The sequence below is a fragment of the Canis lupus genome, chromosome 15 (genome assembly GCF_048164855.1).
Source record: "Canis lupus baileyi chromosome 15, mCanLup2.hap1, whole genome shotgun sequence".
In the NCBI taxonomy this organism is placed as follows: domain Eukaryota; kingdom Metazoa; phylum Chordata; class Mammalia; order Carnivora; family Canidae; genus Canis; species Canis lupus.
The window spans coordinates 54,278,671-54,306,552 of NC_132852.1; the positions used below are offsets into that span (position 1 = coordinate 54,278,671).

The following is a 27,882-nucleotide window of genomic DNA, read 5'->3' on the forward strand; positions in this document are numbered from 1 at the left end:
CCTGGGAATTCCCACTGTCTTCTGGGGTTGTTCTTGAGAAAAGCTTCGTTTACTGTGAAGCAGGGACAGAGACATTGCTGGACTGAAGTTCTGTCACTTGAACTTGAAGTCCTTGGAGCCTTCTGTATCTCCTCCCTCCAGCTGTCCTTCTCTTGGCGGAGTGGACTCCCAGGTTCACTGGGGCTGTTTTAACTAGGCATTTCTAAGGAAAATAGGATATGAATGAAGAACTAGTAATGCAATCCTGGGAAGATTTGCATCTCAGGAAAAGCAGCTGGCTCTTATACCATTAATGGCTCATTTGTCACCCTGGAGACAATTAGAAAAGGAATGTCCTTCCTGGCTGGGTCCTGGTGCCTACTTGCATGTTGCAGTATTTCTCCTCTTCGGTCTGCACTGCAGCTGCTAAGTTCTCGATGAGGAAAGATGCTTCAGATATTCTTTTTATCTGCCATTATTTTCTCAGCAATTTTGAATTTTGTGGGACTCATTGTAAATCTGTTTATTGCAGTGGTCGGTTATAGGACTTGGCTCAAAAGCCATAGAATTTCCTCTTCTAATTGGATCCTCTTCAGCTTGGGCATCACCAGATTTCTTATGCTGGGACTGTTTCTACTCAACATCATCTACTTCTTCATCTCTCCAAAAATGGAAAGGTCGGTGCACCTATCCACTTTTTTCCTGTCGTGTTGGATGTTTTTGGACTCTAATAGTCTCTGGTTTGTAACCTTGCTCAATGCCTTGTACTGCGTGAAGATTACGGACTTCCAACTTGGAGTATTTCTCCTGCTGAAGCGAAATCTCTCCCCAAAGATCCCCAGGCTGTTGCTAGCCTGTGTACTGATTTCTGCCTTCACCACTCTCCTGTATGTTGTGCTCAAACAGACATCATCCCTTCCTGAATTTGTGACTCAGAGAAATGGTACAGGATGTGGCATCCATGGGAGTGTCTTGTCTTTGGTGACCTCTTTGGTCTTGCGCTCAGTTCTCCAGTTTATCATTAATGTGACTTCTGCTTCCTTGTTGATACATTCCTTGAGGAGACATATACAGAAGATGCAGAAAAACACCACTATTTTTTGGAATCCTCAGACTGAAGCTCATGTGGGCGCTATGAAGCTGATGATCTGTTTCCTCATCCTGTACATTCCTTACTCAGTTGCTACCTTGCTACATTATTTCCCTTATGGTGGGATGGATTTGAGAACCAGATCCATCTGTTTGGTTATTTCCAGCTTTTACCCTCCAGGACATTCTATTCTCATTATCCTCACACATCCTAAACTGAAAACAAAAGCAAAGAAGATTCTTTGTTTCAACAAATAGTGGAATTTCAGTAGTAAATAGTGGCCTGGAGTCCCCTCATTGTTTGGGGGCAAGATTTTCTCCATTAGCAGTTATCCTAGAGGTCTGAGGAATTCATTTTTGTAATTCTTGAACTGACCTCCTAGGCCTTTAAGTGGCTGTATTTCAGTTTATTCTGCAATTAAAAAAATTTAAAATATTAGACATTTTTTTCTAAAGAACTTGTTTGAGACATTACATATCTTGTAGTTTTCATGGGTATTGCATCCCTGGCTAGTAGAAGTCACCACACTGTTCCATGGGCTACTGAAGTATAAGGGGGAGTTCCCCCAAATAAAATAATACATTACAGTTCACTTGATTAGTTAAATTTTTGAGGTTTAGCTGAGGGTAAAGGCTTAGCAATGGGTGAATCATCATCAGCAGGCACTAGACTGTCTTAAAACATAGGAAGAGGATGCAGATAGAAATGGAAAAAAAGAGTTTTAGAGAGAAAAGAGAAGAAAGAGAAAGATGAAAGCTAACAGGTATATATTGTGGCAGATGTACAGAAAAAAGAGCCCTTGGTGGGTCGCAGTCACTGAACTATTATTACCAAGAAACTTTAGGACTGAATTTCTAGGTTGTTCTGGAGAGAAGGGAAGGGTCAGAGTTGATGGGTGGAAGAAAGTGATTAGAATGAAAGAAGCCCAATCCTGGATAGTTCCAAGGATCTTAAATTCCAAGGAGCTAGCCTGAGGTCAAAAGCAAGTGCCAAATAGTGAAATTAACACAATCTGAGTGGAACTTTACAAAAGTTTGTCCCCTGTCCTGTGATATGGAATTCAGGGGAAAGCCAGGAGTTTACCAGTCCAATGGCTTGGTAGTGGGAGCATCAGACTTTTGGTGAATGTATGTCATCTGCTTATGAATTTATGTACTGGGTTGTATGGGCACTGCATACTTCTTCAGTAACACTGGGTTTTTTGGGGGGAGGAGAGTTGAGACAGCAGTACTGGCTACAGAGGAACAGAAATCTGAAGATGGAATATTGATCAGTTTTAATGGGAATTGAGAATAATAATTTACATTTATACAATTATTTTGTATTTATAAAATATTTATGCAATATTTACACATCTCAGTAAATAATCTTATTAAAATAACAATCTCTTTATTAAATAATGAAAAATCTCTAAATTTTACAAATTACCTGATTTTTCCCATTCTGGACACCAGAATCTTGACTGCATTATTCAGTAAGGACTACCCAAACCAACATTTTGTGCTAAAAATAAAGGTTTCCATCATCTTAGAATCATAAGATTAGGAGATAAAAGGATTACTGAGGATGATTAAATATACATCATGATATAAGAACTCTAAATGAGTAGTAGAAAGCCTTGTGGATCCCTCCGGATGCATTCTCTTTCCTTTCTCTTCCATAGTAACAGAATTTTTAGCTACTCAGAATTTTGGCAGCAAAGTACATTTTGCAGCTTTCTCTTGTAAGTAGGTATTATGTGTGATCAAGTTTGGCCAATGGAATATGAGGAGAAGTGGTGTGTATAATTTCTAGGTGGTGCCCCTGGAACAGGTGTGCCCTACCGTCCCCTTTTCCCTTTCTTCTTCCTGTGGTCTGGAATGATGGATGTAAGGATTGGCCATGTAGGACCAACACATGAAGTGACTGCCTGGGGATAGTGGAAGAATCATCCATCCTAGTTGGCTTCACAGTTCCTGACACTGTGGAGTGCTACACCAGCTCTGGACTGTTTATACCTTAACTCCAGGACTGTTTATGGGAAATAAACATCTCTATTCTTTCAGACTGTAGTTTTGGGTCTCTATTGCCTTACTGAACAAACTTATACTATACCATATGTCTTTGTTTGGGTGCTTGCCCATAGTCCTCTTTGGGCAGAGTTTTTAGCAATGTTGTGGATTTGGAGTTTTGCTGGTTCCAGTATGCTCTGCCACTAAATACTGACTAACCAGGAATTTAAAAAAAAATTGAGTTCATTTCTTCAATATATGATAATTCATAGTCTCTCTTTAAGCAATACCCTGCACCTCTCTATATTCTCTGCCTATTCATTAAAGGGAAGGATGTTTAAAACTCCTTGTTAAGAAGAGTTACTCTCTGGCATGAAGGGTGGGTGCCAGGGCAGTGTCTGTATAACATCATGAAATACACACTGTGGTAGCTATAGCTTGGGCACATTGCCATTTAACTTTGAATTGCTAAAACCCAATATTGTCTGAGCTACATTTTCACATGCAATTTCATTGGTTCTTCACAACTTCTTAGAGAATGTTGGTATTACCCATCATACAGATGAAAAAATTGAGGCACAAACGGGTATTATAAATGGCTCATAAATTACGAAGTGGTAGATCCAAGCCTCCAGTTTGTCTTCTGATTCTAAAATCCATTTCTTTTTAACTATATCACAAGATGTGTGGAAAGACTGGAACAATGTGGGATCATGCCCAGTTATAAAGCTTTATCTTCTAGGACAAGAAGAAAATAATCAAAAGTGTCAGAAGCACAATATGCCCAGCCTGAAAAACCCACCCAGGGCTGCTAATATATATATGTGTGTACACACCACACACACACACACACACACACACACAGAGGCACATGTGTGTATGTGTATGTATATGTATATAATTAATATTTTATAACATAATGTTGACTAATATACTAATACAGGGGGGAGAGGGAGGTATGAAGATCTTATGGGTGCTTAGTTTCCTTAGGTAAAACAAATGTCACGGTATCATGTAAATAGATAGTGGGCTTTTAAACCTGAAATTTAGGCTTAAATATACACACCTCACCTAAATATACACCATATATATATACACACACACCTCACCTAAATATACACACACACATACATATATATGTGTGTGCGCTCTCTTTATATATGTGTATATATACATATATATATTCTCTCTATCTCTATATATAAATTTAAAATTTTTTATTGTTTTATTTTTTTCATCATGGTAAATGTGCTCTTTAATTCTCATTACCCATTTCACCCATCCCCCCCACTCACCTCCCCTCTGGTAACCATCAGTTTGTTCTCTATAGTTAAGAGTCTGTTTCTTGGTTTGTCTCTCTTTTTTCTCCTTTTGCTCATTTGTTTTGTTTTTTTAAATACCACATATGAGTGAGATCATATGGCATTAGTTTTTCTCTGATTTATTTCACCTAGCAGTATACTCTCTAGATCCATTCATATTGTTGCAAATGTCAAGATTTTATGTTTTATGGCTGAATAACATTCCATTATGTATATGTATACCATATCTTCTTTATCCGTTCATCTATTGATGGACACTTGGGCTGTTTCCATCATTTGGCTCTTGTAAATAATGCTGCAGTAAACATGAGGTGCCTGTATACCTTTGAATTAGTGTTTTTGTATTTTTTTGGGTAATACCCAGTAGTTTGATTATTAGATTGTAGGGTAGTTGTATTTATACTTTTTTTTTTAAAGATTTTATTTATGTATTCATGAGAGACACACACACAGAATGAGAGAGAGAGAGAGAGAGAGAGAGAGAGAGAGGCAGAGACACAGGCAGAGGGAGAAGCAGGCTCCACGCAGGGAGCCTGACATGGGACTCGATTCTGGGTCTCCAGGATCACGTCCTGGACTGAAGGCGGCACTAAACCGGTGAGCCACCCGGGCTGCTGTATTTATATTTTTTTTTGAGAAACTTCCATACTGTTTTCCACAGGGGCTGTCCCAGTTTGCATTGCTACCCACAGTGCATAGGGGTTCTTTTTCTCCACATCCTTGCCAACATTTGTTTCCTGTGTTTTTGGTTTTAGCCATTCTGACAGGCATGAGGTGATATCTCATGGTAATTTTGATTTGCATTTCCCTGATGATGAGTGATGTTGAGCATCTTTTCTTTTCTTTTCTTTTTTCTTTTCTTTTCTTTTTTCTTTTCTTTTCTTTCTTTTCTTTCTTTCTTTCTTTCTTTCTTTCTTTCTTTCTTTTCTTTTCTTCTCTTTTTTTTTTTGAGCATCTTTTCATGTGTCTGTTGGCCATTTGGATGTCTTTGGAGAAATGTCTTTTCATGTCTGATGCCCATTTTTAGTGGATTATTCATTTTTTGGGTGTTGCATTATATCAGTTCTTTATATATTTTGGATACTAGTGCTTTATCAGATATGTCATTTGCAAATTTCTTCTCCCATTCTGTAGGTCGCCTTCCTTTTGTTTTAGGTGAGATATATTCTTAAACTAAAAATTTATCAACATTAAAGAAGAAAGCATTTTTAAGTTTATTTTGAATGTTGCAACATGGGAATGAATAGGCTAATAGGTGATGGGAAAGTGGCTACAATTCATGTATGAGCTAAATGGAATTCTTATGCATTCTAAGGATTTTTACCTTTTCATTTCAAAACCAGTTTAAAAGATTTTGAGTAGAGGTGACACATAATGTTACATTAGTTCAGGTGTACAAAATAATGATTCGACAAATTTATATATATATATATATGCTATAACGTTACAAATTTATGTTTACATGCTATGACATTACAGGGATAGCTACCACCTGTCTCTATACAAGCTATTATATCATTGTCTTCCCCGTGCTGTGCCTTTTATTCTTGTGACTCATTCACTCTGAAGCTGGAGCCTATACCTCCCACTCCCCTTCACCTATCCCCCTCCCACCCATCAGTTTGTTCTCAGTATTTTTGGGTCATTTCAAAGATTTTAAAAGTTTCTTTATATTGCCTAAATTTTACTTAAACATGTGTGACTTTGGGCTTCCACTCTTACTAGCATTCTGTTGATGAGCCATTTTTTTATAATAAATTTATTTTTTATTGGTGTTCAATTTGCCAACATACAGAACAACACCCAGTGCTCATCCCGTCAAGTGCCCCCCTCAGTGCCCGTCACCCACTCACCCCCACCCTCCCGCCCTCCTCCCCTTCCACCACCCCTAGTTCGTTTCCCAGAGTTAGGAGTCTTTATGCTCTGTCTCCCTTTCTGATATTTCCCACACATTTCTTCTCCCTTCCCTTATATTCCCTTTCACTATTATTTATATTCCCCAAATGAATGAGAACATATTATGTTTGTCCTTCTCCGATTGATGAGCCATTTTTAGTTGTTTGAAAAACAAACAAATGGTTTAGAGGAAGTAGGTTAGTTTTTTAAAGCATGAATTGAGTGTAACTTTTAAGATAGCCTTAAATGCTGGAAACTTCAGGTGAAACTGAAGCTTACTGAAGGCATTTAACATACATTTTTTTTTTCTTCTTCTTCTTCTTCTTTTTTTTTTTTTTTGTAAGTTAGAGCTGGAGCCTCTAGTTTCACCCACTGCTTCTCAAGGAAGGCTGGAGAGGTGAGAAGCATTTAGGATCTGTTGGGAATTCTTTTCAAATTTTGTATGCCCTGCCTCCCATTTCTCTTGGATATGGGAGTAGAGAGAGAGGTGGTAGCCTGGCAAAACTCTCCAGGGTTTTGGGTAATTGGCTGATGCCAGTTGTATCCCCTGAGAAAACAAGTGTGAAGGGAACTAGTTTGAGTATTTGCCCAGCAAGGAAGTGAACAAGGAGGAAGTGATTTGAGTTAATGGAGGTTGAGGTGGGGAGAGGAAGGGAGAGAGAATCCCTTGTAAGGATAACATCAGGGGAGGAACAGAGACTGCACAGCATCCTCCTTAGCTAAGTGGGGTGGGTGTGGGGTCATTCTTCTGGGGAAGCACCGGTATTAACCTGTCAGAACAGCTGGGTTGTTCTCTAGATGATGGTTGTGGGCTCTCTAGGGCCTGGGAAAGACATGACTGTAAGTCTGGCTCTGCAGGAAGGAGCAAGAGGCCCTGTGTAAATGGCTTGATGCACATATACTTTGCTTTACAAATAAGATGTCTATACACAGGCCCACATGCGATCTGCTTGATAATATTTCTGACCTTTTAAAATTAATTAATTAATTAATTAATTAATATTAAAAATTTTTTTATTGGAGTTCACTTTGCCAACATATAGCATAACACCCAGTGCTCATCCTGCCAAGTGCCCCCCTCAGTGCCTATCACCCAGTCACCCCAACCCCCCGCCCACCTTCCCTTCCACTACCCCTTGTTCATTTCCCAGAGTTAGGTGTCTCTCATGTTTTGTCACCCTCACTGATATTTTCACTCATTTTCTCTCCTTTCCCTTTATTCCCTTTCACTAATTTTTATATTCCCCAAATGAATGAGACCATATAATGTTTGTCCTTTCCTGATTGACTTATTTCACTCAGCATAATACCCTCCAGGTCCCTACACATCGAACAAATGGTGGGTATTTGTTGTTTCTAATGGCTGATTAATATTCCATTGTATACATAGACCACATCTTCTTTATCCACTCATCTTTTGATGGACACTGAGGCTCCTTCCACAGTGTGGCTATTGTGGACATTGCTGCTATAAACATCGGGGTGCAGGTGTCCCCTCGTTTCACTGCATCTGTATCTTTGAGGTAAATCTCCAGCAGTGCAATTGCTGGGTCCTAGGGTAGTTCTATTTTTTTTTTTTTTTAACATCCTTTAAAATCTGACTCTCGGTAATTTTTATTTATTTATTTATGATAGTCACAGAGAGAGAGAGAGAGGAGGGCAGAGACACAGGCAGAGGGAGAAGCAGGCTCCATGCACCGGGAGCCCGACGTGGGATTCGATCCCGGGTCTCCAGGATCGCGCCCTGGGCCAAAGGCAGGCGCCAAACCGCTGCGCCACCCAGGGATCCCCCTATTTTTAACTCTTTGAGGAACTTCCACACAGTTTTCCAGAGTGGCTGTACCAGTTCATGTTCCCACTAACAGTGCAAGAGGGTTCCCCTTTCTACACATCCTCTCCAACGTTTCTTGTTTCCTCCCATGTTAATTTTCCTCATTCTCACCGGTGGGATCTCATTGTGGTTTCGACCTGTATTTCCCTGATGGCCAGTGATGCAGAGCATTTTCTCATGTGCCATTGGCCATGTCTATGTCTTCCTCTGTGAGATTTCTGTTCATGTCTTTTGCCCCTTTCATGATTGGATTGTTTGTTTCTTTGCTGTTGAGTTGAATAAGTTCTTTAGAGATCTTGGGTACTAGCCCTTTATCTGATAGGTCATTTGCACATATCTTCTCCCATTCTGTAGGTTGTCTTTTCGTTTTGTTGACTGTTTCTTTTGCTCTGCAAAAGCTTCTTATCTTGATGAAGTCCCAATAGTTCATTTTTGCTTTTGTTTCTCTTGCCTTCATGGATGTATCTTGCAAGAAGTTACTATGGCCAAGTTCAAGAAGGGTGTTGCCTGTGTTCTCCTCTAGAATTTTGATGGAATCTTGTCTCACATTTAGATCTTTCATCCATTTTGAGTTTATCTTTGTATATGGTATAAGAGAATGGTCTAGTTTCATTCTTCTGCATGTGGCTGTCCAATGTTCTCAGCACCATTTATTGAGGAGACTGTCTTTTTTCCAGGGGACAGTCTTTCCTGCTTTGTCAAATATTAGTTGACCATAAAGTTGAGGGCCCACTTCTGGATTCTCTATTCTGTTCCATTGATCTATGTGTCTGTTTGTGTGCCAGTACCACATTGTCTTGATGACCACAGCTTTGTAGTACAACCTGAAATCTGGCATTGTGATGCCCCCAGCTATGGTTTTCTTTTTTAATATTCCCCTGGCTATTCGGGGTCTTTTCTGATTCCACACAAATCTTAAGATGATTTGTTCCAACTCTCTTAAGAAAGTCCATGGTATTTTGATAGGGATTGCATTGAACGTGTATATTGCCCTGGGTAACATGGACATTTTCACAATATTAATTCTTCCAGTCCATGAGCATGGGATATTTTTCCATCTCTTTGTGTCTTCCTCAATTTCTTTCAGAAGTGTTGTATAGGTTTTAGGGTATAGATCCTTTACCTCTTTGGTTAGGTTTATTCCTAGGTATCTTATGCTTTTGGGTGCAATTGTAAATGGGATTGACTCCTTAATTTCTCTTTCTTCAGTCTCATTGTTAGTGTATAGAAATGCCACTGATTTCTGGGCATTTATTTTGTATCCTGCCACACTGGTGAAGTGCTGTAGGAGTTCTAGCAACCTTGGAGTGGGTTTTCTAGGTACAGTATCATGTCATCTGTGAAGAGGGAGAGTTTGACTTCTTCTTTGCCAATTTGAATGCCCTTTATTTCTTTTTGTTGTCTGATTGCTGAGGCTAGGACTTCCAGTACTATGTTGAATAGCAGTGGTGAGAGTGGACATCCCTGTCTTGTTCCTGATCTTAGGGGAAAGGCTCCCAGTGTTTCCCCATTGAGAATATTTGCTGTGGGCTTTTTGTAGATGGCTTTTAAGATGCTGAGGAATGTTCCCCCTATCCCTACAGTCTGAAGAGTTTTGATCAGGAATGGATGCTGTATTTTGTCAAATGCTTTCTCTGCATCTATTGAGAGGATCATATAGTTCTTGTTTTTTCTCTTGCTGATTTGATCAATCACATTGATTGCTTTACGAGTGTTGAACCAGCCTTGCATCCCGGGGATAAATCCCACTTGGTCATGATGAATAATCTTCTTAATGTATTGTTGGATCCTACTGGCTAGTATCTTGTTGAGAATTTTTGCATCCATGTTCACCAGGGATATTGGTTTATAATTCTCCTTTTTGGTGGGGTCTTTGTCTGGTTTTGGAATTAAGGTGATGCTGGCCTCATAGAACGAGTTTGGAAGTATTCCATCTCTTTCTATCTTTCTGAACAGCTTTAGTAGAAGAGGTATGGTTTCTTCCTTAAACATTTGATAGAATTCCTCTGGGAAGCCATATGGTCCTGGACTTTTGTGTCTTGGGAGGTTTTTGGTGACTGCTTCAATTTCCTCCCTGGTTATCGGTCTGTTCAGGTTTTCAATTTCTTCCTGTTCCAGTTTTGGTAGTTTGTGGTTTTCCAGAAATGCATCCATTTCTTCTAGATTGCCTAATTTATTGGCATGTAGCTACTCATAGTAAGTTTTTTAAATTGTTTGTATTTCCTTGTATTGGTGGTGATCTCTCCTTTCTAATTTATGATTTTATTAATTTGAGTCTTCTGTCTCTTCTTTTTAATAAGGCTGGCTCATGGTTTATCTATCTTATTAATTCTTTCAAAGAACCAACTCCTGGTTTTGTTAATCTGTTCCAGAGTTCTTCTGGTCTCTATTTCATTGAGTTCTGCTTGAATCTTTATTAACTCTCTTCTTCTGCTGGGTGTAGGATCTATTTGCTGTTTTTTCTCCAGCTCCTTTAGGTGCAAGGTTAGCTTTTGTATTTGAGTTCTTTCCAGTTTTTGGATGGATGCTTGTATTGCGATGTATTTCCCCCTCAGGACTGCTTTTGCTGTATCTCAAAGATTTTGAATGGTTGTATCTTCATTCTCATTAGTTTCCATGAATCTTTTTAATTCTTCCCTAATTTCCTGGTTGACCCTTTCAGCTTTTAGCATGATGGTCCTTAACCTCCACGTGTTTTGAAATCCTTCCAAACTTCTTCTTGTGATTTAGTTCTGGTTTCAAAGCATTATTGACTTTTTTTAAATACAGGAAAATTATTTGTCTCAATTTTTCTGCTTTCATGGTTGAGACAATGATCTTATAATCTGAATCCAGTTATCTCAACAAAGGAAATAAAGATATTGATATTGATATTGCTCTCTAACTCCTATGTACCTCTCTATACTTTTGACTCCTGTCAAAGGCCTGGGCTAAGCAGCCTTTCATCTTTATTCTGCTTTCTAGAAATGCTGATCATCTTCATTTAGAGGCAGCAACTCAATCATCCTCTATTTACATACGTGAATAATAGCAGACTTCAGGCACTCTCCGACTTTATAGAAAGGAATGTTTGTGGAGAGAAGTCACCATGGAAGGAAAGAAAAGTAACATTAAAGCTAAAGTAACATTACTTAGGTAACACTATTTTCTAGGCACCAGGCTAAGTAATTTTATACGTCCTTTTATCATCATAATAGCCCTGTGAGGTGAATCGTATCAGATTCAGTATCAGAATTTGTATAAAGAATTTGGACCTGACGCTCTGAGAAGTTAATTGACTGCTGAAGGCCACGGCTACTAACTGGTTGAACTGGGATGCAGACTCGAATCTGTCTGACTTTGAAGCATGTTGCCTTTCTGTGAATGGCACCAAACACTCCATTCCTAAGTTTTCCCCACCAGGGAGCTAGTCTTGAGGTTTGTGCCCTGCTGAGGGCTGGCATTGACATGCACCTGCAAGCTCTTGCCTGTGGATGAGCAGAAATGTTTTGCCTCATTTCTTAGCATGATCCTACAATGTTATGGGAAAACCTTAGTCTCCTCTGGAGAAACACAATTCTCAAACTGTTAAAAACATAATTTTTATACAAATGGCTGCATGTAACGGAGTTGTCTATAACTTGGCAAAAATGAAGTTATAATTTTAAATTTTATTTTACAGAATAGTTACAATGGAGTGCAGAGAGTTCCCGGATTCCTTTCACTCAGTTTTCCTGATGTTGACATCTTCATGCTAGCACCAGCCCTCATTGGGATACAAACTAGCGCTAATACATTAACTGTGAACTAAACTACAGACTTCATTCAGATTTTACCAGTTGTCATACATGTTCTTTTTCTGTTCCAGAATCCAGTCCAGCATATCACCTTGCATTTAGTTGTCAGGTGTTCTTAGGTTCTGCTGGTCTGTAATGTTTCTCAATCATTCATTGTTTTCATGACCATGACAGTTTTGAAGATTACTGTTCAGTCATTTTGTAAAACGTTCTGTAATCTGGGTTTGTCTGATGGTTTTTTCATAGTTAGACTGGGGTTGTGGGCTTTTGGGGAGGAGTCCAACAGATATGAGGTGTTGGTAGATACCTGATATCATCATGACTTCTCACTGGTCATGTTACCCATGAGTGCTTGGTTAGGTGCAGTTACTCTGTTTCTGTTTCCAGAGTCTCCTGTTTAGAAGTCTTGAAGTCCAGCTCACTCTCAAGAGAAGGAGAATTAAGCCTTGCCTCTAGACTGTCTTCTAACTTTTATCTGCTGTATTTAACTTTCTCCCCAAATTTTCATGTTTATGGAATCAGACAAAAATAGCTCCTATTCTCTCATCTTCCAAGTTCCAAGTATACTCTATTACTTTCACTACCCCAGCCATGCTGATTATTCTTTTCTTAAACTTCCTCAAGGATTGTTTGTGATCCTTGCTCCCTGTGGGTCATGACTGTACCCCTTCTTGTCCCTCCAGACACCTCCTTCCAAGAGGTGGAACTGACCAGCAGAGTAAGAAGCCCACCTCTTTTTAAGGTGATGGGGAGGGAAACTGGAAAGACTATGAATATACACAAATTTATAATTTCTGTTCCTGTTACACATGCTTATTAACCACCTGCTTCATCTGCTCGATTTTTGAATTTCTGGACTCATGCAGCTTATTAAGAAAATGACCTTGCTCTGGTTAACAGATGCTGCAAAAGAGTTGCCTCAGCACCGTCTAGTGGCAAAGTAGGTGCAATTCTGGGAAGCACTGAAAATGGGTGCCTGTGAATAGGAGTACAAAATGTTCGAGTACTGGGAGGTATCAGATGGAGAATGGGGAAGGAATTATATACTTGGTCTGGCAACATGGTAGAGGAAGGGCACTTTTTGGGATGAAAGTGTCCTGAGTTTTTGAAAGCAGCTCTTGTTCTTTGTTTCTTTTTTGTCTATATCCATGTGAAACCATTTTATTTTTTTAGATAAAAATTGTATATATTTAAGGTCTACAATAAGATGAATTATTATACATATACATAGTAAAATGATAATGACAGTCAAACTAATTGACATATCATCTCCTCACATGGATGCCATATTTTGGTGTGTGATGAGAGCACCTGAAATCTACTCTCTAGGCACAGGTCCAGTATTCAATACAGGGTTACTAACTCTAGTCAAAATGCTGTCTGTTAGATCTCTGGACTTATCTATCCTACATAGCACCTCCTCATTTCCCCCACCTCCTCAGCCCTGATAACCATAATTCTATTCTCTGCTTTTCTCTATTTGACTTGTTTAGATTCCACATATATGTGAGATCACACGTTCTTTTTTTGTGTGTCTGGCTTATTTCACTTAGCATAATGCCTTTTAGGTTCATCCATGTTGTTGCAAATGTCAGGATCTCTTTTTTTAAGGCTGAATAACACACACACACACACACACACACACACACACGTATCTTCCTCAACTTACAGTGAACCCCATCACTTAAATTTTAAGTTGAAAATATTGTACTTTTGCCTAGGTGGCTCAGCGATTGAGCATCTGCCTTTGACTCAGGGTGTGATCCCGGGGTCTGGGATTGAGTCCCACATCAGGCTCCTGCAGAGAGCCTGATTCTCCCTCTGCCTATTTCTCTGCCTTTCTCTCTCTCCCTGTCTCTCATGAATAAATAAATAAAACCTTAAAAAAAATAAAATATCGTACTTTGAAAGTTTATTTAATATTTAGCTGCTGTACACCATAGCTTAGCCTACCCTACCTTAAGTATGATCAGAACACTTACATTAGCCTATAGTTAGTGGCAAAATCATCCAACACAAAGCCTATTATATATCATGTAATGAATTAGTGAAAAACTGAGTGGTTGTTAAGTTTTTTGGTTTACCTTTGTGATCATGTGGTTGGCTCGGGGCCAAGGCTCACTGCTGCTGCCTAGCATCACAACAGAGTGTCATACTGCATAGCTTAGGAAAAGATCAAAATTCATAATTTGAAGTATAGTTTCTACTGGATGTGTATCACTTTTGTGCCATCATGAAGTTGAGAAATTGTAAATTGAACCATTGTAAATTGGGAACTGTCTCTCTCTGTGTCTATCTAAAACAATTTCTTCATCTGTTGATAGGCACTTAGATTGTTTCCCTGTTTTGACTATTGTGATTAATGCAATGAATATGGGAGCACAGATACTTTTTTGGGATCCTGCAGAGGAATTGCTGGATCATATAATAGGTCTTTTAAAATTGTTTGTAAGGATCTCCATACTGATATCTATAATAGCTGCAGCAATTTACACTCCCAACAAAAATGTATAAAGTTTCTCTTTTCTCCGCATCCTTACCAGCACTTTTCATCATTTATTTATTTGTTTTTGATAATAGTCATTCTAATAGGTGTGAAGTGATATGTTATTCTGGTTTTGATTTGCATTTTCCTGATGATTAGTGATGTTGAGCACCTTTTCATGTACCTGTTGGCCATTTTGTGTCTTTTGGGAGAAATGACCATATTAGGTCCTTCACCCATTTCTTAATTGGGTTGTTTGCTTTTTGCTATTGAATTCCTCACATATTTTGGATGATAACCCCTTATCAGATATGTGGTTTTCAAGTATTTTCTCCCAATGTAGATTGTCTTTCATTTTGTTGTTTTTTTGTTGAGCAGAAGCTTATCAATATTGTTATGCTCTATAAGATAGACTGCTCTGTTGATGCTGAGTAGAAAGCCACAACTTGCCCATTTGCCTCTTCTTATGGTTATATTCCTCTTGGTCTCTCATGGCCTTCTTTTCCTTGATTCAGGTACTGTGAGAATGGTGAAGGGCTCAGAGTAGTGGAATAGTAGGAGTATGAATGGAAAGGATTTTGGTAGAAAGAGATGTGGTAGTGTTATGACCAACATGGTTAGGTTACATCAAAAGTAAACCCAAGTGGTTGATCTGGTAAACTAGAGAACACTGAGGCTGTCACTGTCCAGATATACTTCTTCATTACAGCCCTTTGTCTGGAGGCTGATAACAGTTCTGTATGGAAATGAACTAGCACTATGGTTCCCAGATCTCTCTCCACCTTGACCTCTTCTGCACGTAATATTCAGCAATAAATATTTATCCTGTCTCATAGTTGTTTTCACTCATTTTCTTATCCTGTTCTTTTTTTTGTTTTCCCTGCCATTGAAACAAACCTTCGTATGTGTATAAGTACAATGCTAGGTTTATATATTCAAGTTACAAATATGTTAGAACAGTATTAGTTATTTGCCTCTCCCACCAGAATGTCAGCTCTGTGACAGTAGGGACTTTGTTTTTGTGGTGATTGTATCTCCAAAGCCTGCCTTAGGGGCCTGGCACATGGTAGGCATTTGGTAAATATTTGCCAAATTATTCATAAATATTATACTTTCCCTGCTTTGTGTTTGCCACTGTTGAGATTCTCAGCATGTCTTATTTTGGTTTTGCAGAGTTATGGTGTGTGGGAGTAGGGTTCAAGAGTACTTCAGATTTTACTTGCTTCCTTTGGAAGGACAATCTGTAGCTGTGGGCTTGTTCTTCATCTTAGATTCTAGGCCAGCTTCATGCAGATGCAAATGGAAATGAAGCTCTTTGAGAACGTGACTGGTGTTCACAGCTGTGCCTTCTTTGTCAGAGAATGGATTTCAAAAGGACAGTGACAGAACGCAAACTCTGAGAAATGAAATGTTCTCCCCTAATACTGTATCACCCTCAGGATCTAAAGCTCAGCCAGGAGCCACATGCATTCATCACTGAAGCAGGGCACCTTCTGGGATGGCAGTGAGACCCCTTTCTGTAGCTATGCTGACTGCTACCCTTAGCACTGCTGATGGTGGTGGCAGTGGCTGAATTTCTCATTGGCCTTGTTGGAAATAGAGTCCTTGTGGTCTGGGATTTTGGAGAATAGATCAGAAAATGTAAAGGGATCCCCATACAAACTCATTGTCCTGTGCGTGCTGGCTATTCAGTGTCTACTACTGCGGGGACATCATGACTTCTGAACACTCTCTGCTTGTGGCTGAAGCAGAGGGCCTGGGGCTAGGTTTTTGGTTTCTTCTAGGATCTTTTAAGATTGCTTTGCTCTTTCCTCCCCAAGCATGTTGCCTTCCTCAGAAGCTAGCCTAGCCTTCCTCCTTCTTTCTAATTCAGTTCTTCCTTCTCCTCATTTCCTCAGAGTTCCTGGTCTGGTTTGACCACTGTCTTTGCTGTGTAGCAACACATACTTTAACACACTTTAAAACAACGCACACATTTATGTCACAGTTTCTGTGGGTAGAGTCCAGGCACAGCCTAAGTGGGCCCTCTGCGCAGAGTCTTAAAAGCTACAATCAAGATGTTGACTGGGATGTGTTTTTTTTTCTGGAGCTGAGGGTGCTTTTCCAAGCTTACTGGCTATTTGCAGAAATCAGTTCCTTGTGGTTGTTAGACAAATGTCCCAGTTTTCTGCTGCTGTCTTCTGGGGGCCAATCTCAATGCTATGGTTTCTTGCCATGTGTGTCTCTCACAACCAGGCAGCTGGATTGTTCAACGTCAGCAAGAAGGCACAGTTTCTCTTCCAAGACTTTAACTGATTAAGTTAGACTCACCCAGGGGGAATTTTTTTTGAGTAATTCAGATGCAACTGATTTAGTTACATTTGCAAAAGCTCTTTATCTTTGGCATATAATATAACCTAGTTACAGAAGTAACAACCCGTCTTATGTACTGTCCCACCTGCTCTAGGGTTATTCGGGGTATATACACTAAGGAGTGGAAATCTTAGAGGCAGTTTTAGAATTCAACCTTCCATAAACATTTGTGGTGGGCTGCTCCCAGGGAGGTTGGAATCTGGACATTTAAATGAAACACTTTTCCTATATTTCTTGATAACTGTGCTAGTCTTTTTTCACTTATTTGAGCTCATTTCCTTCCCCTAAGACCTTGGTGTGAGATGTGTATGGATAATTGATCATGAAAGATGGATGACCTCAAAGACCCTGATTAGCAGTAATGGCTCCTCTCTCTGACTTCCATTTTTTTTATTATTTGGCACTTAAACATACCGTTTTTCTTCTCTGCTTGTTTTCTTCCCTAGAACTTCCCTTATTTCTCTCTTTGATAGTGAAATATATTTTACTTTATTATTTTTTGATAATGAAATATATTTTAGATTTGAGTTTATTCAGCTTTCATGCTTTTATATTCAGAATACTTCTCATAAAAATAAAATTTGTTTTTTATAATATGAGCTCACGTTTGGCACTGATAAAACCTGAGAATGTTTTGATTTGGTCTTCTTGTTGAGAAATCTTGATATATTATGTGTTAGTGTCTAGATCCTAGCTCATGACCCTGGAGAAGGGAAGTTGGTGTCTGGGGTATTGTTTCAAATCTCTCAGTATAGGCTCAGAGTGCATTCATGTGGATGCAAATACGGAGAGGGGAATCATAACTTCTAAACTCTCTGTGCCTGGTCGCACCTGTTCAGTCTTGGAGGATAGGTTCCTGAAGGACAAGGCCAAATCCAGATTTTGTGGTGTGAAAACTTACCTTGAGTGTGATATCACCCCCAGATATCTGAAGCTCAGCCGCAGTCACACACATTCATCTGCTGAAGCAGGACACCTTCTGTGACAGAAGTGAGAGACTCCTATCTCCAGCCATGCTGACTGCTGCCCTACCACTGCTGATGATGGTGGCAGTGGTTGAATTTCTCATTGGCTTGGTGGGAAATGGAGTCCTTATGGTCTGGAGTTTTGGTGAATGGGTCAGAAAATTCAACGGGTCCTCATACAACCTCATTGTCCTGGGCCTGGCTGTCTGCCGATTTCTCCTGCAGTGTCTGATTATGATGGACTTAAGCCTGTTTCCATTTTTCCAGAGTAGCTGTTGGCTTCACTATCTCAGTATCTTCTGGATCCTGGTAAGCCAGGCCAGCCTGTGGTTTGCCACTTTCCTCAGCGTCTTCTACTGCAGGAAGATCATGACCCTTGAACATCCTGTCTGCTTGTGGCTGAAGCAGAGGGCCTATTGCCTGAGTCTCTGGTGCCTTCTGGTGTACCTCATGATCAGTTTGTTACTTGTAGCACACATTGGCTTAAAGCCCTATAATCCTTCTCAAGGCAACAGCAGCATTCTGTACCCCCTTAAAAGCTGGCACTACCTGTATATAGTAAAGCTCAACGCAGGAAGTGGATTGCCTCTCATGGTGTTTCTTGTTTCTTCTGGTATGCTGATTGTCTCTTTGTATAGACACCACAAGAAGATGGAGGTACATACAGCTGGTAGGAGAGATGCTCAGGCCAAGGCTCACATCACTGTACTGAAGTCCTTGGGCTGCTTCCTTATCCTTCATGTGATTTATATCCTGGCCAGCCCCTTTTCCATTACCTCCAAGTCTTCTGCTGATCTCCTCGTTGTCTTCATCTCTGAGACAGTCATGGCTGCCTATCCTTCTCTTCATTCTGTCATTCTGATCCTGGGGAATCCCAGGATGAAGCAGACTTGTCAGAGAATTCTGTGGAAGACAGTGTGTGCTTGGAAATCCTAGAGAGATGTGTGCTCAGACTACCCTTTTGAGACACTTGTTGGTAGCTCTCTGAAAGGAAGCTGACTTTTGTATCTTTTAAAACTTTTCTTCTCTGATACCAAATCAATAAATGAGCTATAGGAAGTACAGGATAAAAACTAATACTATTCTCTTTTGGCAGTGTGAAGTATAACTGTCTTATTGTGTTATAAAAATCAAGACTGGGGCTTTGTGTTTGGTAAAGTAGTTGTTATATTCTGTTTATATACTAAATAATTCATTTATTTTTATTTTTATTTTTATTTTTATTTTTTCTTTTTTTTCATTTCTTTTTAAATTACATATATAAGTTCACTTAATATAGAGATCATTAATTTTTTTAATATTTTATTTATTTATTCATGAGACACACACACAGAGACAGAGACATAAGCAGAGGGAGAAGCAGGCTCCCTCTGGGGAGCCTGATGTGGGACTCAATCCCAGGACCCTGGGATCATGACTTGAGCCAAAGGCAGATGCTCAACCACTAAGCCACCCATGTGCCCCAAGATCATTAATTTTTAATAAATTTCACCTATCCATTAATGATAGTCATTTTAGATAAGCTTTTTAAAAATGAAATATCAAATAATTTTCCCATTTCTCTATTATAGTAGGTCTAGTTATCTGACTGAAAAATAAAACAACACATCTTTATATTTCTAGAAGTTTCTTTGAACACTAGACTTGCCTTTTATGATAAAAGTCATTTGACTGTCATGTTCTGTATGAAGCTTCAAAGCCCAGGACCTAGATAGGTTATATTTTTAGTAGTTGGATGAATTTTCCATTACGCCCTGCTTATCTTTATACAGATGTCCCTCGTGACCAGTTGTAAGAATGATAATAACGATACCTCCCATTTGTTTTAGGCTTTACATTTTATCAGATATTCTTATATATTGCCCATTATCTCATTTGATTTTTTTTAAAATTTTAATTTAAATTCAGTTAGCCAACATATAGGAGATAACACGTTATCTCTTTTTATTTTAATAGCAACTCTATGTAGTTATATTTCGGTCTTCAATTTATAGATCACAAAACTCAGGCTGGAGCAGTGATTTGCTCAAGATCATCATCTCAAGATCAATGAGGCAGGAAAAAGAATCTCAGAGTTTTGGACTCCAGGTCTTGTGCATTTTCCAGTAGACCTTAAGTTTTTCTTGTTCATACTTAAAGACTTCATGCTGAGAGTTTCCTGTGGAATGCTCAAGTTTATGAATATTTTTCAGCAGATGAAATAAACAACTAATCTATCAGGTTTGTTGCAACTTGAAAGGTATCGGTGGGTTGCATGGGAGCCAGGATCCCAATCACAACTGAAGTTTCTATGACTTGCTCTTCTTAGGGACAAAACACTTGCATTTTCCCAGTCACTTTTTGGGATTAGATTTCCTTCATTTTCTAAACATGATTTAGCTCATGATGGGTGTGAGGCTGCTTTGTGTTTTATCCAAGAAAACAAATCTGGAGGCAAATCTGTGCTCTGGAACTGATTCCTTATGTAAATCTTTTCTAGTTTGCATTCTCAGAGCTGCAGCTGGATCCATGCACATGTGCATTTGTGCATATGTGTATAGATACCACTAGCCTTTCTTTCTGTTATGTAGTATGATGCAGCCTAAGGGTGGACTAAAAAGTTTTAAATAGTAACATGTTTTCATTCCACTCCCCATTATTAGTCCCACTGCCCAGATTTAGCTATATTTTGCCATTTGCCTTAATTCTTCTAGGGATGACTTTCACAACTCTAATTTTGCCTGTCTTATTTGGTTTATCAACTTTGAACTGTAACTTTTTAATCCTATTCATCAAAGTTTGGGAATTATCTCATTTAACCTCCAAACCATTCTCCTCTCCAAATTTGATTAGTTTTATTTATTATTAATTGTATAATTTAAGTAATATGTTTTTAACTTTACTGTTTTGAGCCATAACTTATGACAATATCTTCAGAATCTCAATTACATAGGAGGAAGAAATTAGTGCTTCATTTCTCCTGTACTTTTCCCATATCCCATTGCACGTTCAACTTCAAATGACTTAAGGAGAAAATACATTTATTGGAAGGAAATTGGCAATCTCACAGAATCATTGGGGAGACTGGAAAGTCTAGATCAGAATGAGAACCAGAGAGCTTAAACAACTGAGAACATAACCAAGTACCTCTATGAGGACTGATGCTGGCACCACCACTCACATTTCAATTGTGAGAATTGTGCCTCTGACACTGAAACTGCCTCTGTGAATGTGCCCAAGTCATCGCTCCCAGGTCCGAAGTCCTTCCTGTGAGCCTCTGGTTGGCTGATTCTAGGTCACACACCTGCTGTCTGATTTCTTTTTGGCTTCTGAAATATATATTTTTAAATGAAATAAAGTACTCAGTAATTAGATTAAGCAGCATAATTGATACAGGTGATGGTGAATTAATAAAGACTTAATGCCTTCCAGTTCCATCCATGTTGAAGGAAATGGTGGGTATTTGTCATTTCTAATGGCTGAGTAATAAAGGAAAAATATCATATGGTTTCACTCATATGGGTAGAAATAGTGAAATAGTGAAAAGGATTATAAGAGAAAGGAGGCATAATGAATGGGAAAAATTAGAGAGGGTGACAAAACATGAGAGACTCCTAACTCTGGGAAATGAACAAAGGGTATTAGAAGGGGAGGCAGGTGGGGGGTTGGGGAGACTAGGTGATGAGCGCTGAGGGGAGCACTTGATGGGATAAGCACTGGGTTTTTTTTTTTTTTAAGATTTTATTTATTTATTCATGAGAGACATAGAGAGAAAGAGAGGCAGAGACACAGACAGGCTCCATGCAGGCTCCATGCAGGGAACCCAATACGGGACTCGATCCCAGGACACTGGGATCATGTCCTGAGCTGAAGGCAGATGCTCAACTGCTGAGCCACCCAGGCATCCCAGCACTGGGTGTTATACTATATGTTGGCAAATCGAACTTCAATAAAATATATATATATATGGAATATATATATATATGCATATATATAAAATGAAAAAAATACTTAATGAACTGTAACTAAAGAACTGTGAGTTCAGCTCAGAGAACTCTTAAAAGGTAACAGGAAACTGTAAAAAAGATGGAAAATGTAAAAGAAAAAGAAAATAAAAGCTCTATGTTACATAGAAATAACAGAGTAGTTATTGTATGACTGGAATCCCAGAGGAGATGGGAAAAATGAATGGAAAGAATGAAATACTTGAAGAATTAATGACCAAGAGTTGCACCGAGTTCAAGAAACATAACAAACAAACCAGATTTAAAAAGTACAAAGAGTGCCAAACAAGACAGAAAAGGAAGGGGGAACACTTCACACTTTACAGAAGAATTTAAGAATATCAAAGAGGAAAGTTTATAAGGATATCATAAGACTATCAAGAGAAAGTTTACAGGACTTTAAGAGAGAAAGAGCAGATCATGAATATGAGTGATACTTCTCAGTAGAATGCAGAAGAAAAAAGTTTTGCCTTACATTTTATTTTATAAAATATCCCCCCCCCAAAAAAAATATTCCCTTCTATTTTCAAATAACACCAAGAAGAAAAGTTAAAGAGTATTTCTGGCTGGCAGAAAATTTTTGTATGGATTATATATAGGGAATGAATTATAAAAATTTTAGCAAAGACATAGTAGATTGATGGTCATGAAGTTAGTGAGCAGATTCTGAAATGTTATAACCATCAAGGAAAATCTTGAAATTCTAAAGGCTTTTGAAAAAACGTGAAATCACATTCGCAAGTCAACTAAAGGAGTTGATGTTGTATGTAATTGAGCATGATTCTAAGTATCTAAGCACAAATAATTGCCAGTGTTATAAAATTTGATATAATGAAGTAATGGAAATGGGGGGAAATAGATGCAAAAATAAATCATATAGATTGAAGACAAAAGAAACTATCAGGGGCAGCTTACTCTCAGGGAGAAAGCCTTAACAATATATGCATTTTAAGAAAAAAGCTGAAAACAGCTGAAGTGCTTTCTTTTAGTGGGACACTAAGTAGAGTGCCTTCAAGACCTCTACATTCTACACAATAATCAGTTACTGGCAAAATTATGAGTAAAGATTAGGTAGCTGTGAAAGCATTTATCCTGTGTTTGTTTAAAAAAATATATATATAGTTAGATGAGACTATTCTCTGGTTCAGATTTTTAAACTGTAATGAAACTCATCTCTAGAAATTACTGCACTCAAAGATTTGAAAGAAGAACAAGCTCCAGTTTAAAAGTTGTGAATGATTCACTGATGGTGAGTACAAAGGCTAGCAGAGATAAGAGATACATCTTTCTAGGATTTTTTTTTGGGGGGGCAGGATTTTTAGTGTGTCATCCTTGCATAGAGGTCATGCTAATCTTCTCTATATTGTTTCAGTTTTAGTATACATGCTGCCGAAGTGAGTACTCTTTCTAGGATTTTTATTAGGATTTTTAAAAAGATTTTATTTATTTATTCATGAGAGACACACAGAGAGAGGCAGAGACATGCAGAGGGAGAAGCAGGCTCCTTGCAGGGGGCCTGATTTGGGTCTCAATCCCAGGACCAGGATCATGCCCTGAACCAAAGGCAGATGCTCAACCACTGAGCCACCCAGGTATCCCTAGGATTTTCTTTCAGTTAGTGCTTTGGTTACAAAAATGTATAGGTTTTTAATAGTCTAATTCAACATTATTATCCTCATAAGGCTTTTAATTTTTTGTATATGATTTTACAAAGTTTGAAGTTTTATAAGAACAGCCTATATCACTTTATAGCATGAAGGCTAATTTGTTAGAGGTTTGTCATGAAGATTAAATGAATTAATATATTAAAGTGCTTAGAAGAGTGCCTGGTACATAGTGATAGCTATAAATATTTATCTTTTAAAAATACTTATCCTTAATATTGTTATCATACTAGTCTTTGGGAAAATTTACTTTAAATATTTGTACTAGAAAGGAATAATTAGAGATACAGAAAATAGAATAGAAATGCCAAATAAATATGGTTTGGCAGTGGTTTCCCTAAGTGTGTGGGTACTTCATCATCTCTTGTTATTTCCTTTAAATCTGCCTACACCTTTATAAATTTTTGGTTACATTCTCTTAAATTTATCTTTGTGTGTGTTGCTTCTTCTGATATATATGTTAAAAAGTCAAATTTGTTAAAAAGACCAAAAATCCACTGTCAAGATAAATAAAAGAGAAAAGCTGATGATATGATCTTGTATAGAGAAAATACTAAGGAATCTGTGATAAAATTATTAGAAGTAAAAAAAAAAAGTATTATAAGTAATAAACAAGATCAATATACAAAAATCAGTTGTATATCTGTACATTAGCAATGAATATTTAAAAAATGAAATTAAGAAAACTTTACAGTTGTATTAGAAAGGAATATTTTAACAGAAGAAGTATAAGACTTATGGACTGAAAACTATAAGACATTGTGAAAGAAAATAAAGAGATCTAAATAAATGGAAAGACATTCCATGTTCATGGTTTGACATACTTAATATTATTAAGATATTAGTGCTCCCCAAATTGATCTACAGATCAACAAAATGCTTGTCTGAATCTCAGTTGGCTTTCTCACCTCCCCCCTCCCCCATATTGACAAGCTAATCCTAACATTTATATGGTTTAGCAGGAGACCCATAGTAACCAAAACAGTTTTGGAAAAGAATAATATTGGGGGATTCAGACTTCTCAATTTCAAAATTTAATGCAAAGTTATAGTAATTAGGAAAGTGTAGTTTTGGTATAAGGATAGATATATGAATGAATAGGATAGAATTGAGTGTCCAGAAATAAACCATTACGGTGTGGTGAAATGATTTTAGTCAGAGGTGCCAAGACAAACAATAAAAGAAGCCTTCTCAACAAATGGTGCTGGGAGGACACCTGGGTGGCTCAGTAGTTGAGCGTTTGCCTTCAGCTCAGGGAGTGATCCCGGGATCTGGGATCGAGTCCTGCATAGGATTCCTGCTTCTCCCTATGCCTGTGTCTCTGCCTCCCTCTCTGTGTCTCTCATGAATAAATAAAGAAAATATTTTTAAAAACCAAAACAAATGGTGGACAACTGGAAATCCACATGGAAAAGAACAAAGTTGATCTTTACCTCACACTGTATACAACAGGTAACTAAAAATATATCATAGACCTAAGTGTAATATCTATAACTATATAACTCTCAGATAAAAACTTATGGGAATAAATCTTGGTGACCTTAGGTTAAGCAGTGGTTTCTTAGATATGACACCAAAAATACAAGAAACAACAACAAAATAGATAAACCAGACTTCAACAATTTAAAAAACATTTATGTCTCAAAGTCCCCATCAAGAAAGCAAAAAGGCCAACTATAGAATAGGAAAAAATATTTGCAAATACTCTTTCTGATAAGAGACTTGTACCGGAGATTTATAAATAGCTCTTATAGCTCTGCAATAAAAAGACCTTCCGACGGAAAACTGGACCAAGGCTTTGAATAGTTAGGTATACCAATGGTCAATAAGCACATGAAGATGGTCAACATCCTTAGTCATTAGGGGAGTGCAAAATCAAAACCACAGAGATACTACTTCATAACTACCAGGTGGCTAAAATAAAAAATACTACATATGAATTGGAGAAATTGGAATTTTCATTCATTATTGGTAGGAATATAACCAGGTGCAGCTACTTTGAGAAATAGTTTAGCAGTGCCTTAAAATATTAAACATGCAGTTATCACATAATCCAGCAGTTTCACTCATAGGTTATAGGCAAGAGAAATGAAAATTTATATCAACACAAAAGCTTGTACATGAATATTCATGGCAACAATTTAAAAAAAAAGATTTTATTTATTTGAGAGAGAGAGAGAGAGAGAGAGCACATGCGTGGGTGGGGTGGAGTGGGGAGAGGGAGAGGGAGAAGCAGACTCCCTGCCGAGCAGAGAGCCCAACATGGGGCTTGATCCCAGGACCCTGAAAACAGGACCTGAGCTGAAGGTAGACACTTAACTAGCTGAGCCACCCAGGCACCCCTGTTCATGGCAACACTGTTTCTAACAGTCAAGAAGTAGAAACAATTCAATTCTCCATCATCTGATGAATGGATAAGTAAAATATGAAGTGCATATGTGTCTAATATGTCCAAAGAAGAGCAAAAGGCTGGTGTGGCTGGAGTAGAGGGGGTGGTGGAAGATTAGGTCATAGGGGCAATGGGATTTTTAGGGTCCTTATAGATCATTGTGTGGACCTTGTCTTTTATTCTGAGTGAGTTGGGGAGCCATTGGATTGTTTTTAGCAGAGGCAAGTGGTAAAACTCGACTTTAAAACTTACATTTTAAAAGATCACTTTTTATTTTGGGTGTTGAGTTTGATAAGTTCTTTATAGATTTTGGATACTAGCTGTTTATAAGTTATTTGCAAATATCTTCTTCCATTCCATGGGCTGCCTTTTAGTTTTGTTGACTGTTTCCTTTGCTGTGCAAAAACTTTTTATCCTGATGAAGTCCCAATAGTTCATTTTTGCTTTTGTTTCCCTTGCCTTTGGAGATGTGTCAAGCAAGAAGTTGCTGCAGCACAGGTCAAAGAGGTTGCTGCCTGTGTTCTCTAGGATTTTTGTGGATTTCTGTCTCACGTTTAAGTCTTTCATCCATTTTGAGTTTATTTTTGTGTACAGTGTAAAAAAGTGGTCCAGTTTCATTCCTCTGCATGTTGCTGTTCAATTTTCCCAACAACATTTATTGAAAAGATTGTCTTTTTTTCCATTGGATATTTTTTCCTGCTTTGTTAAAGATTAGTTTATAGCAACTAATGTCCACAATACTCAAAATATGGAAAGAGCACAGATGTCCATTGACAGTTGAATGGATAAGGTTGTGGTGTGCACACACACACACACACACACAGGAATATTAGCCATCAATAAGAATGAAATCTTGCCATTTATAGCAATGTGGATGGAACTAGAGGGTATTATAGAGGAAATAAGTTGGTCAGAGAAAGACAAATACCATATGATTTCACTTATGTGGAGTTTAAGAAACAAAACAGATGAACATAGGGGAAGGGAAGGAAAAATAAAATGAAAACAGAGGGAGACAAACCATAAGAAACTCTAGGAAACAGTATTGCCAGAGGGGCAATGGGTGGGGAATGGGATAATTGGGTGATGTGCATGAAGGAGGGCACTTGATGTTATGAGCACTAAATTTTTTTTTTTAAAGGTGGATTTTTAAAAAAAAATTTTTTTAAATTTATTTATGATAGTCACAGAGAGAGAGAGAGAGGCGCAGAGACACAGGCAGAGGGAGAAGCAGGCTCCATGCACCGGGAGCCCGATATGGGATTCGATCCCGGGTCTCCAGGATGGGGCCCTGGGCCAAAGGTAGGCGCTAAACTGCTGCGCCACCCAGGGATCTCATGAGCACTAAATTCTACCCCTGAAATTAACAATACATTATATGTTAACTAAATTGAATATAAAAACAAAATGAAAAAAATTTTTTTAAAAAGATCACTGGTAGTTGTATTGAGAACAGGCTGAGTTTAATAAGGCAAAGTTGGAAGAAAAGAGCTGAATTAGGAGGATAGTGTAATAATCCAGGCTTACTAGGGTGGTAGCCCTGGAGGCAGGAAGAAGTGGTAAGATTGTCGAAATGTTTTGAAGTAGAACTGGCAGGATCTATAGATTGAATATGAGACAGCAGAGAGGAATCAAAAGTGACTCCAAAATTTTTGGCCTGAGTAAATTATAGAGTCATCAGATTGTCATCACTTTATATGGGGAAGACTAGGGATGGGGCAGATTGATCTTCAGGTAAGACTTGGAGTTCAGTTTGGACATGTTAAGTTTGAGATACAGATTAGATATCAAAGTGTAGCTGTTGAGTAGACAGTTGAATAAATGAGACTAGAAGTCAAGGTAAAAGTCCAAACCGGAGACATACAAATGGGAGTTTTTAGAGTATGTATGGTATTTAAAATCGTAAAACTGATATAGACACTAAGGAAGTGGGTGTATGTAGATAGAAGAAGTACAAGACTAAAACTTGGGGAGCTGTGATGGAGAGATGTGGTGGAGTCAATAAAGCAGACTGAGAAGAAGTAGCCAGTGAGGTCAGTGGGAAAAAGATCGTGTCCTGGAGGCCAAGTCAAGAAACCGTTTCTAGGAAGAGAGAATGACTGTCAGATGATACTGATAATGCCAAGAGAAATGAGAGCTGAGATTTGGCCTTATAGAAA

General features: G+C 38.3%; 2 protein-coding genes and 1 pseudogene across 2 annotated transcripts; 2 read left to right on the forward strand and 1 right to left on the reverse strand.

The window, feature by feature from the left end:
• The first annotated feature begins 426 nt into the window (after positions 1 to 426).
• On the forward strand, positions 427 to 1,456 carry TAS2R4 (taste 2 receptor member 4). Its single transcript, XM_072775709.1, has one exon. It carries the CDS (start codon positions 427 to 429, stop codon positions 1,324 to 1,326), a length of 900 nt encoding a protein of 299 aa, XP_072631810.1. The 3' UTR covers positions 1,327 to 1,456.
• A 16,279-nt stretch (positions 1,457 to 17,735) lies between these two features.
• Positions 17,736 to 18,623, forward strand: TAS2R5 (taste 2 receptor member 5). The gene has a single exon (XM_072775710.1). The coding sequence runs from the start codon at positions 17,736 to 17,738 to the stop codon at positions 18,621 to 18,623; it is 888 nt and encodes a 295-aa protein (XP_072631811.1).
• Positions 18,624 to 22,987: 4,364 nt separating this feature from the next.
• LOC140605571 (U6 spliceosomal RNA) lies at positions 22,988 to 23,072 on the reverse strand (annotated as a pseudogene).
• Positions 23,073 to 27,882: the final 4,810 nt, after the last annotated feature.

Excerpts from the sequence above, each read along its gene's own strand:
- TAS2R4 (XM_072775709.1), top strand. The coding sequence starts at position 427 with ATGCTTCAGATATTCTTTTTATCTGCCATTATTTTCTCAGCAATTTTG.
- TAS2R5 (XM_072775710.1), top strand. The coding sequence starts at position 17,736 with ATGCTGACTGCTGCCCTACCACTGCTGATGATGGTGGCAGTGGTTGAA.